The sequence below is a fragment of the Anastrepha obliqua genome, chromosome 1 (assembly GCF_027943255.1).
Source record: "Anastrepha obliqua isolate idAnaObli1 chromosome 1, idAnaObli1_1.0, whole genome shotgun sequence".
In the NCBI taxonomy this organism is placed as follows: domain Eukaryota; kingdom Metazoa; phylum Arthropoda; class Insecta; order Diptera; family Tephritidae; genus Anastrepha; species Anastrepha obliqua.
Window position 1 is genome coordinate 148,426,789 of NC_072892.1, and position 12,410 is coordinate 148,439,198.

The 12,410-nt window shown below is 38.3% G+C and overlaps 2 protein-coding genes across 2 annotated transcripts; one reads left to right on the forward strand and one right to left on the reverse strand.

The window, feature by feature from the left end:
- The first annotated feature begins 3,468 nt into the window (after positions 1 to 3,468).
- LOC129236450 (uncharacterized) lies at positions 3,469 to 6,142 on the forward strand. Its single transcript, XM_054870843.1, has 5 exons — positions 3,469 to 3,797; positions 3,858 to 4,128; positions 4,421 to 4,543; positions 4,628 to 4,789; positions 4,849 to 6,142. Exons 1-5 carry the CDS (start codon positions 3,535 to 3,537, stop codon positions 5,830 to 5,832), a joined length of 1,803 nt encoding a protein of 600 aa, XP_054726818.1. The 5' UTR covers positions 3,469 to 3,534; the 3' UTR covers positions 5,833 to 6,142.
- Positions 6,143 to 6,196: 54 nt separating this feature from the next.
- LOC129236451 (nucleosome assembly protein 1-like 1) lies at positions 6,197 to 11,842 on the reverse strand. Its single transcript, XM_054870844.1, has 6 exons — positions 11,626 to 11,842; positions 7,146 to 7,312; positions 6,957 to 7,080; positions 6,605 to 6,836; positions 6,456 to 6,535; positions 6,197 to 6,391 (listed from the first exon to the last, which is right to left on the reverse strand). Exons 1-6 carry the CDS (start codon positions 11,704 to 11,706, stop codon positions 6,197 to 6,199), a joined length of 879 nt encoding a protein of 292 aa, XP_054726819.1. The 5' UTR covers positions 11,707 to 11,842.
- Between the last annotated feature and the right edge of the window lie 568 nt (positions 11,843 to 12,410).

A 12,410-nucleotide genomic window follows, 5' to 3' on the forward strand; every position in this document is an offset into this window, starting at 1 on the left:
GGGTAGTATGGTATTTTTTTTTTTTTCATTTTTTTTTTTTTTTTTTTTTTTTTTAAATTATTCTATAACATCTTAAGATTATTGTGTGAAAGTTTGAAGTGCATTAGAGTAAAATTGACAAAGACACAAAGGATTAAGTATCTACCTCTCCAACAGGATTTCACGCTGTAAAAATCTTCACAAATCTTTAAACGCGTTTTTCTCACACTTGCCTTTTTTACGGTCGGTGTCCACTGTAGATTCATATCTACTGCACCGATTCTTTTCAAATTTGGTTTTTTTGTTTCTTTACTTTATTCACGAGGTAATGACGTCGAGTTTTTTTTTTTTTTAAATTTTGTCATAGTTTAAAACAACAAAGTTTCGAATTTTTTTTTATGAAAAATCGGTGTTTTGACTTCAAAGTGCTTTAAAAATTAAAAAAAAAAATAAAATTCGACGTTGTTACCTGCGAAACTTTATTAGCTGATGAAATCAATTTGGTTTTTTGATTTTAGTTGATCCAGTAATGAGTTCTGAGGGACACCGCAATAAAACTTTTTTATGAGACGTCCGCGAAGATTCGCTGCCACCAACTCATTTCTTCATAAAAATCAATGAAAATTTCACACAATATTCTTTAAATATGACTTTATAATGAAGTAATTTTAAAATTTTGAATAAATCAACTGTGTCGACAAAAAAAATTTCGAAAAATATGCTTGTTTTACACCGAATTAACCATACTACCCCCTTAACCAGCTAAGCAAAAACTCATCACAGATTATATCAAAAATGCTAATCCTACAAGTATGGAACCGCCTGCATCACCATCCAGATCAGACGTGTACATTTCCTCAAGTGACGGAAGTGATTTTACGCCAAATCCTAAACGAATGCGCAACATGCGGGTATTGTCTGATTCTATTTCTGACAAAGTAAAAATATATCTAGTTTCTGACGTTTCTTAAATAAAGATATAATTTTCAAAAATACAATTTTTGGTTTATGCGATTTTATTACATTATTTCAGATTTATGCGGTTCTTAGCACTTTTGAAACGTATCTATAGTTTTACTATAGAACTGGTAGCTTTTTTTATGCTGTTTCTTGCGGAACGCATATACCGCATAAAAACAGAATCAACTGTATACATATATAATAAAGTCCTATTGTCCCACGGGGAGCAAAGGACTACACAAATTTCCTCCATTTATTTCTATCAGCATATTTATTATGCCCTATATCCAAACGCTCTACTCCGCACACTCCTGCCTTGAGGGAATATGAATATAATATATTTCGGACCCAACAAGAGTGTGTTTTAATCAGTCGCTGTGCGGATTATCTCGAAGTTTCTAAGGATACTGGTGTGTCCGTAGTTTATGTTCAACTTGTTGCCCAAACATCAATTTGATTATACTCGTAATACGTGCAGTCGCAGTTATGCCTGCCTACATTCAGCATTGCATCACGCGCTAAAGCACTTATTCAAATGAGGGTATAACTTTCGGCACTATCGCTTGGACTCGCCCGTCATCCGTGTAGGAAATCACTACACCCCCTCCTGCAGGACATTGTTAAAAACCTTCCTCGACACGCAGTGTTTAATCTAATACCACTTGCCTATTTAACATTTTTAGAGCAAAAAGGCAGCGAATAAACTTAAATAAACTTTTTAATTTTGCTCGATAGAAGGGAATTGCTTTCAATTTGGATTACATTGGATTACACGAATTTGATTGAACGGATTAATATACACGGGCTTCAGCCAACTTTGAGCCATCACTCTTTTTTGTGAACCTCTGGATTTGTTTACATTCACGACAATGTACATATATGTATGCCCACTTTCAAAGTGAAATTGCAGTGAGTAACTTTGCTTACGATTGTTAATAATGTGGCGGTTCAATCAGCAAAATTTATATTTTCCTATCTATTAAAGCATCTGGCAGCACCGCGAAAAACCGATCTGTCAGTTGTTGTACAATTCTCTCAAGAGAAACAGTTCCTCTTTATCCAGTGGCTACCGAAAAACATAGATGACTAGATGGGAAACTCAATTTCTCGAGAGAGCGCTGAAAAATGTGCATTTTTTATAACATTCGTCAGTAGTGCCACACCGGAAGAAACTTTGAATGGGTATTTTTTAATCAAAAATTGGGAATTTTTAGTTTCCACACCGCCATTGAGGTTACTATGTAGTGCGCGGTTGCGCAGTAGCCTTATATCACCCGTATACACCTACATATGATAAAAATAAACACAATCAGCATAAAATACATAAATAAGCTAAAAAATCAAAAACATTTAAATGGAATTATTCTAAATTGATATACAAATGCTATATAATAATAATAAAGTAATGCACTCGAAAATGTATATAAGTGTAAAGCTGAAACAGACAACCTTCAAGTTTTTATGACCTAAAAGTAGTTATGTATGTTTGCAAAATATATCAAACTCAAATTCAATTCCCTTACCTACGCTTTTTAACCATAAAATACTTACATATGTATATACATATTTACATTCATAAACCAACACACATTTTCAATAAAATTATATGTATGTAAAATGTATTCAGATATGTACACAAGACGGATTAAAAGTAGAAGCCAAAAAGGCTATAAAAAGCTTTGGAAAATTGTACAAACTCCCTTAAAATTAAATTATTATGTTTCAATTAAATTATTATTAACATTTTAAATAATTATTAACATTTCCATCGCGTAATTTCTCCATTAAGCAAAAACGAACTGTTTTCGTTAGTTATTTTTGACGCGTTTTCGCTGGCAGCCCGCCATTTTGCCGATCAGCTGTTCAAAATCCCATAATGTGTGAATGCTGCCAAGGCAAATTTATTACAGGTGACAGCAAACACATATAAGTAAAACCCTACATGTATTTGTTGTTGCGTTTGGTCCAAGCATCACGTCAAAATCAGTAATCAAATGTAAACATACGAATGTAAACATACCAATACATACAAACAAAGCATATCATTTTGACGTAAGCCATACCTACGGCGAAAAATTCAGCTGGGTGAATGCTGTCACCTTAATAAATCCATCTTGAATGCTGCCAAGTTTTGAAACGTTCTCATGTACGCGCTCTCTCTCAAAATGAAAGAGTTTCCCATCTTATTATCTATGCCGAATAAAGCTTCATCATGCCTTCAAGGCCATTTCAGAAGTATTGTAATTTTGTGAGCACTACACCAAACATTTTCATTTCGCGTTTTGACTCCTTTTCATTTACTAAATACTAAACGTCTGTTCAATTAAACAATCGTGTAGACAAAAACAGCACCTTTTTAACTTTCAAGCACCTAGCAACCAATTTCTCATTGAAATAATCGCTTGTGAAAGTTGAATTGTGTAAACAGCCTTTTACTGCTGTCATAATTTAGTGTATAAGCGAATGCTATATCGATAGTTAACAAATTATTTGATCGACATATACATAATAACACATCTCTAAGTGTTTTTAAGCGGTGAACTATTTATTTTTTTTTTGAGTGCTACATGAAAAGTGTGAAAAAAGGTTTTAGATATGGACGAAAAGTCACTTCAATCGATGGCTAATTCCAGCGAATCAAGAACTCAACGAAAGCGACGCCACTCTGAGTTTGATGAACAGCTGAATACCAGCTGCGTGCCCGCTCCGAAAAATGGAGTTGTGGCGGACTACATTCCTTCTACGAAGATCCGAGGCATCGACTCTAGCAACAAATTCTCCCTCACAGAGTTTCCCGATGAACTGCTTTATGAAATTTTCAAGAATCTCGACTCTTGGTCATATTTCCTCCTTATGAAGTAAGTTATTTCGTTTAAGAAGATCGCCAACTATTATTTCGCATTCTCTTGCTGTCACAGCTGTTGCAGTCGTTTTTGTTCACTATTAATGGATCGCCGTTTTTGGCAGCATATCGATCTCAGTGAGCAGATACTGCCGCTTGGCATACTTGAAGATGTTATGGAGCGCACACATAAAGGCACAACTTGCCTGAAGTTGCGTGGTCCGCCGCGGGAATATTTAAGTACTGAAATAAAGAAGTTTAACAAAACTTTGGCTGATAGCTTTGCCTTGCGGTGTACACAATTGAGTATTTTAGAACTACGTGGCGTTACTGTAGATCTAGGAAATGTAAGTACATAAATTCCGATTAACAAGGTACTGTGGCAACTAAATATTGTTGTTGTTGTTGTTGTTGTTGGTGGTGCTGCTGCTGTTGTAGCAGTAGTACTACTGTTGTAGTAATTGTAGTTATACTACTGTTACAACAACAAATTTAACAACAACAACAATAACAACAACAACAACAACGAGTAAAGATAAAAAAAAAATGTTACGGTTCTCCTTTTTTCTTTCTTTCATTCATTCAAATTCTGTATTTGGTTTTGTGTACGCTGCATTACGAATAATATTTGTTTTTCAGGTACGCATTGTGCATTTTCCTCAAACCTTAAAACGGCTTGTTCTAACAGAATGCAATATCTGTAAACTACCACAAGAGCAGACTATATTTTGTGGAATACACACACACTTAGTACATTTAGAGGTAATTGAATTACATATTTCCTTTTAATTATTTGCTTATTATTTCAAATGTCTATATTATATACTTATTACTTAAATTATAAAGGAACTTGGAATTGAGTTTAGCAATTGGTTTGAGCCTTATTATATAATGATGATATCAAAGATACCTTCACTTCGTTGGCTTAGCTTAAAAGGTTCTCCGCGTTTGGGGGACTTTATTCCGTATGGCAGTATGGCGGCGCGCTTTGGATTTAAAAAATTAGAAGTATAAAAGAAATATTAAAACTTGTAACAACTTTTGTAAATCTATTTATACATTTCTAGTACTTGGACTTGCGGTTTACACCCGTATCAGATTCTGATGTGCAATGTTTCAATGTCGTGCCAACTTTGAAGGAGCTTCTTCTTGACTGCCCCTTAAATTTGCGTGGGAACGAGACAAAACCAAACTCAGAAACCAATGCCGAGCGTAAGGACACCGATGCCTATGATTGTCAGCCCTCTACGTCGAAAGCGTCATCCTCCCTGGCAGAATTAAATACCTTTCTTAATTCTAATAGTGAGGAAGACTCACCCAATACTTCTACACAAGAAGCACAACAATCAACAGATGATGAACAGCCATCTTGTTCGAGCCCACAACTTTCGTCGGGCTCGTCTTCTTCTTCGTGCTCTGCGTGCTCGCCGCCAGCATCACCTCCACTCCCAATTTGCAATCTACCTTCGATTGGTGGTAATTTACCTTCACGTAGCCGATTTTTACCAAGACCAGACCAAGTTATTTTGCTTGAGTTTTTAAGCCGTCGGCCACATATACGGCATGTTCGGCCGCCAGTTATAGATAATCATTTCGATCAAATGATGCAACACCCACTATTCTGGAACATAATAAATCCTTTGGGACGTGGTAGTGAATCGAATTGTTCCAGTTCCTTGGCAGGATCAGTACCACATTTCAATCATCACTCGTGCTTTCGACCATGCCCTATTTCGGATCGTGCCATTTGTTGTTTTGGCAGGCCACAAGATCCGGTTGAACACGGTATAATTTGGATACGCATTGGCAATCGCCCGGCCGAGAATAGCTTTGTAAGACTTAGTGTCCGAAATTATAAAAAAGTTACCGATATTTCGCTGGAGCATCTTGTTCAATGTTCACCTGAGCTGATCTATCTGGACTTGAGTGGCACCAGTGTGACACGTGAAGGTGTGCAACGATTTAAGGCCAGGAAACCGGATTGCCAAATCATAACCGATCACCTTGTTGAGGACGCTGATTGTCCCGGTCAAGACTTGACGTCGGACTAATAATTAAGTACGTTTTTATAGTTGGTGCTGTATTATTTTGCCACCTAACCTACTTATGTAGATATTTTTACTTGTAAATCAAACCATTTGCATAGATCGTAAACAGTTGCTACAGCTCACGAATATGCGTTGCACAATATAATCAACGTAGTATTAATTATCTATGTATGTGTAACTGATCTCCATTGACGCAAATAAGTAATTTTGGTTACTAAGCTCATGCGATTTTTGTTAACCAATTTTATTCAGACAAATTGCAAGTTTACATGCATATGTATGCACATACATATATAAAGTATAAAAAAAAAATGAGATAGTTTTTACAGTGTTTAAAATTATATTTGAATAAATATAGAAAATAATCTCAAACATCGTTCAACTCATTGGTGGAGGAATCTTCATCCTCGTCATCATCATCGCTATTTTCATCATCTGTGTCCTCGGGCTCTGAGTCGGTACTTTGACAATCGGCTATCTCACCGGTGAAAAACATCACAGCCTTTGGTATTACGCGCTCCTTCAGGTAGAAACCGAGTTCAAAATCATTTTGTAAAATTGCCTGGTGATGCGACGAAGTTGATATGAATAAATACACTAACAACAAACATTAAAATAAAACTTACATTTATGTCACAATAATTTGGATCTTCAGTATCATCTGGCAGTGTTGGCGGATTAAAGAAGTCAAAAAACGAGGTATAAGCTGAAAATAAATATCGGCAATGGTTTAAAAATCGATTTGTGGCTTTTATGTAGTTCTAAGTACATATACCCTTTTTATCCTTTTCGCTATTGCTTTGCTTCCAATCAATTTTACAGCCCTCGCATTTGTAAATTTCGGCACCATCATATGAAAGCGGATCGTCGACGTCGGGCAAACAATTCAAAAAGTACGTTTTAGTCAGAATTCGGTTAGAAAAAAACGCATTCGGTTCGAAATGAAATTCGATAACAAACTTTACTATTGGCTCGTTGTATAGTTTTGCGCGTATGTCGGTGAGATACTGCGATTTGTGAACGAGAAAAATCAAAGCTCATGTAGATTACAAGATAGTAGAAACCAACAAGCAAAAAAAAAAAAAATAATAATAATGAAATATTGATTATGAAAATATTCGCCATACCATTAGTATTTCTTCATCTTTTTTGCTTATGAACTCTGTGTATGAGGCCTTAAGTACCCGCAGCCAAAAATTTGACATATTATTTTCACTGGACGATACGCCATGTGTCTTTCTTCGAAAATCGCTGAAATAAATATGGAATGAGATTTTCGAATTTCTGGTTTCGTGCATTTTTCAAGTGGAATTTACTCGAGTATCTTGTAACGTTTTTCAAAAATTTCAGTATGCTTGGCTTCAAATGACTTTTCCATGTTATAAATTTCTTTTTGCAACTCCACGTCGAGCTTGATTGTTTCCAAGTAGAGTTTTTTCAATTCACTTATTGCCTTATTCTCCTCCTCGGTTAATTTTTTAACCTAATAGCGAAAACAGTTAGTTCAAATAAAGCGGAAGGAGATATCAGTATGTAGGGGAAGTAAGAAGGGGAATATACACAAGGTGAAAGCAGTAGTAGTTTTGCAATTTGGTGGTTTGAATGCCAAAATTTCAATCAAAAACTAAACAAACGAAACAACAATAAAAACAAACATCGGTTGACATCAGGGTTGGACATTTTTGCACTGACACTAAATTGCACTACCAGTGACTGTTGTTGTTGTTGTAGCAGCATAAACATTTCCCATACATATATATTATGGTATATACTAGCAAACCCGGCCCGCTTCGCTGGGCACACTAAAATAGAATAGATATGGTTTAGAACAGAAAAGATATGGTTTTCATATTATTTATTTCTTTATTCTCATATTATTTATTTCTTTATTCAATACCACGTTTTGGTCTCTATCTCGAGACCCTAGTCACGGAGCGGCATGAAAAATACTCTGAACTAAAGCATTCACCAACAGCTTCAATTTGATACCCATATTGTACATACACATCCGAAGGTTACCCGGGTCCACGTTTTGACCTATATCTCGAGACCCTAGTCACGGAGCGGCATGAAAAATACTCTGTACTAAAGCATTCACCAACAGCTTCAATTTGATACCCATATTGTACATACACATCCGAAGGTTACCCGGGTCCACGTTTTGACCTATATCTCGAGACCCTAGTCACGGAGCGGCATGAAAAATACTCTGTACTAAAGCATTCACCAACAGCTTCCATTTGATACCCATATTGTACATACACATCCGAAGGTTACCTGGTTCCACGTTTTGACCTATATCTCGAGACCTCAGTCCCGGAGCGGCATGAAAAATACTCTGAACTAAAGCATTCACCAACAGCTTCAATTTGATACCCATATTGTACATACACATCCGAAGGTTACCCGGGTCCACGTTTTGACCTATATCTCGAGACCCTAGTCACGGAGCGGCATGAAAAATACTCTGTACTAAAGCATTCACCAACAGCTTCAATTTGATACCCATATTGTACATACACATCCGAAGGTTACCCGGGTCCACGTTTTGACCTATATCTCGAGACCCTAGTCACGGAGCGGCATGAAAAATACTCTGTACTAAAGAATTCACCAACAGCTTCCAATTGATATCCATATTGTACAAACACATTCTAGGGTCCACGTGTTGGTCTCTATCTCGAGGCCCTAGACACGGAGCGGCATGAAAAATACTCTGTACTAAAGCATTCACCAACAGCTTCCAATTGATATCCATATTGTACAAACACATTCTAGGGTCCACGTGTTGGTCTCTATCTCGAGGCCCTAGACACGGAGCGGCATGAAAAATACTCTGAACTAAAGCATTCACCAACAGCTTCAATTTGATATTTATATTGTAAAAACACATTCTAGGCTCCACGTTTTGCTCTCTATCTCGAGACGCTAGTCACGGAGCGGCATGAAAAATACTCTGAACTAAAGCACTCATCAACAGCTTCCATTTGATACCCATATTGTACATACACATCCGAAGGTTACCCGGGTCCACGTTTTGACCTATATCTCGAGACCCTAGTCACGGAGCGGCATGAAAAATACTCTGAACTAAAGCACTCATCAACAGCTTCCATTTGATACCCATATTGTACATACACATCCGAAGGTTACCCGGGTCCACGTTTTGACCTATATCTCGAGCCCTATCCACCAATAGGCATCCAAACTATATGTAAACCATCTTCAATACCTACTTAACAATGGTGTAAGTTTGGGTTAATTCGGTGCAAAGACATGGCCGGTTATCGAACATGCACAAAAAGTTGACTTTATTTTATATATAAGATATGGGGACTGCTGCTGAAATGACAGTCTTTGGCCGGTTATAAATCCGGGTCGTTCCGGTAACGTAGAACCGACTGTCGTGGGTGCCTATTCAGTGTTGGTTCAAATGCAAAATCCATTATCACTGAGCATTTTTTTCCTTGTTCACTCCTCTCGGCACCAAAGGGCCTCGACAAGGCTCTTCCATTGTACACGGTTCTATGCTGTTGTTTTTACACAGTTTCATGTGATGTCGGCATCTGCTAGTTCGCTCAACATCGACCTTCTCCAAGTGTTTTTTGGTCTACCGCGACTTCGGCTCCCTTGCGGGTTAAAGTCCAGTGCCATTTTCGTGATGCTACCTGGTGGTTTTCTCAATGCGTGAGCTATCCATCGCCACTTTCTGCGTTTGATTTACCTATGGCTGGGTTCCCCATTCCTTAACTGAAAATTTAGTGATGTGAAAAAAATTGCATTCTCACTTAACATTCAAATCAACCCGCAGCCAAAAAAAACAAACAAAAAAAAAAATGAGCTGCTCTATTGCGCTTTGGTATAAAAGTAATTTTTCAAGAACTTTGCACTAATGTTTCTTTGAAAAAAAAATCCGCACAAGCATATACAAGATGGCCAATAAATCGGAAGATTTATAATTTTTTCAAATGGCGTCGTACGTCAATCACAGTATACAAATAGATAAGCAATCGAGACCAACTCTCAAAACAGAGGAAAATAAAGCAAGGAGTTTCGCAGGGTGGTGTCCTTTCATCCTTGCTTTTTAACTTTTACATCTCGAAACCCCCCAGCCACCAGAGGGAGTCTCCCTGGCCTCATACGCCGACGACTGCATGATAATGACGTTGGGCAATGACATTGATGGCCTGTGCACCAAGGTAAACGAGGTAAACGAGTACAAGGCAGGCGAGGAGCCTTTCTCGCTTCTTCACTCCGAGGAACCTATAACTTACCCCCATTAAGTCCACGGCGATCCTCTTCACCACCTGGACAAAGGAGGTTAAACTGCAACTTCAAGTAAAGTCGCTGAACTATCAATTCCGACTGTTAACAACCCCAGAATCTTGGGAGTTATCTTCGACAGTTTGCTCTCCTTCTCTGCGCATACAACCGCTATTGCCACTAAAGTCCAGAATCACAACAAGGTCCTCAAATCGCTTGCCGGCAGCACTTGAGGCAAAGACAAGGAAATGTTGCTATTGACATTTAAGGCAATAGGCCGGCCGGTTGTAAACTATGCTGCACCTAACTGGTCGTCTGGAACCAGTGATTCGCAGTGAACGAAGCTACAGACCTGCCAAAACACTGCCATAAAGACTGCGGCAGCATGTCTACTGATGTCCCCAATACTCCATCCACATGACGAGGCCCATTTGCTCTTGTGAAGGAGTATAATAAACTGGTCGGCAAGGAGTTCCTGCTAGGGTATTACCGAAGGCCTCACCCATGCAGACCTACCTTAAACCGGCTGCCAAATCTACCTACTTACCTGACTCCTGGTTAGGGCGAAGAAGCTGTCAGTCGTCGTCAAACGCATCTAACGGTACGCATAGGATACAAAATTCTTCGACAGAGCGTGACCAAAGTGTGGAATTATTAGATGAGTGGGCTTAAGTGGACCTGGTAAGAGGTGATTGCTGTCCGTCCAGCCAAAGTTTTCAAAAGACCATATGATTATATATACAAACAAATATTAAACGACATTCATCGCGAGACCCTTACCATTTCATAAGCTCACGATCCCTGAATGCCGTAATCGAAGTTCAATCAATACCTATTGCATCCGAAGAGTTTCAGCTGCCTCGCGAGACCCGCGTAACTTTGGCCCAATTACATTCTGGATATTGTAGTAGATTAAACTCGTATTTATACAGAACCGACGCCGACACACGCAATATATGTCCAGCATGTGAAGACACACCGCACGACACTAGCAACCTATTCACATTTCCTATTAAAAGTACTGATCTAACACCCTCTCCCTCTGCACCCAACCTGTCGAAATAGCAAGTTTTCTGGGTCTACCGTTAGTTGAGTTAGGCGAAGGTGACCGGTGACTACACCACACTGACAGGGTTTAGTAAGCTGCTACAACAACAATAAAAACATAAACATTCGCCATAAATGCTACTGGATTGACAGTCCTTGGATATAAATCCCAGTCGTGCCGGTAACGTAAAACCACCTGTCGTGGGAACGAATAACCTTCACATCTGTTACATCCCCAAAAATGGTTTATCTGCTGTTTTATGATGTTACAACAAGAATAACAGCAATCAGTAATTCAATTAATATACGTCTCTTTTTATCTACCGAAAATACAAATGGAAAATGGTCTAAAGAGGCAATTCCCTTAACGAAGGATATATTTACTATTTGAATTCTTTGTGCTTAACTGTTTGACCGATAAATTTCTCCAGATCTGCGCGTTTAATACGTACGTATTTACATAATTAGTTGCTGGCCGCTACTCACCACCGATTTCTTGGCGCTTGTAATTGAATTCTGTTTTGCTATTGGATTCTTTGGCCCATTGCGCATCTTTATCGACTCCATATTCCTTTGTTATTATTATGGTTGCTCTCCGAACTGAAGTTTTGGCAATTATTGAAATGTTTTTGAAAAAAGCCAAAATAATTTTTTTGAAAACTTTGACTTTAAACGGCATGACAAAGGTATTCTCAACCATTGGTGTCGTCCGCTTGTGCCTTTATGAGAACAAGTAAGCTGTCAGGCGGCAGCAGTACTGGGATTCTCCAGGTTCGAAGGTCACAATCGTGCTCACAAAGCCGTGCCAAGTAACGTTGTTTGGAATGCAAGCTGAGCTGATGAGTTATAATAATTCTGGCAACATTATTTTTCATGAGATGGCACGATGTTCTGACACAAAATGTTCGTCACTAACTAATGAATTAGGCGTATAATTCGGTCATCAGTGGTGGGCGGCGGTGCAAACACAATTCTAGCTAAGGAATCTCATAAAAGTCCAACGCTTAGATTGTGTAGAAGAAACAGGTACGCTCCGATCGACGCTTCAGGCGGCGTTGGAAGTGATTCTAAACATTCCACCCATTGATATATATGTTAAAGGGATAGCGGACAAATCTGCTTCCAGGATTAAAGTAGCAGACACGCTAAAAAAAAAAAACGCACGGCCATGCATCAGTGCTACTATCGATGGGACACTTGCAAGACACATCGACAGACTATCTGGTTTCCAAGATAGGTCTGAAAAGAGAGTATAAAATTAGAATACCCGA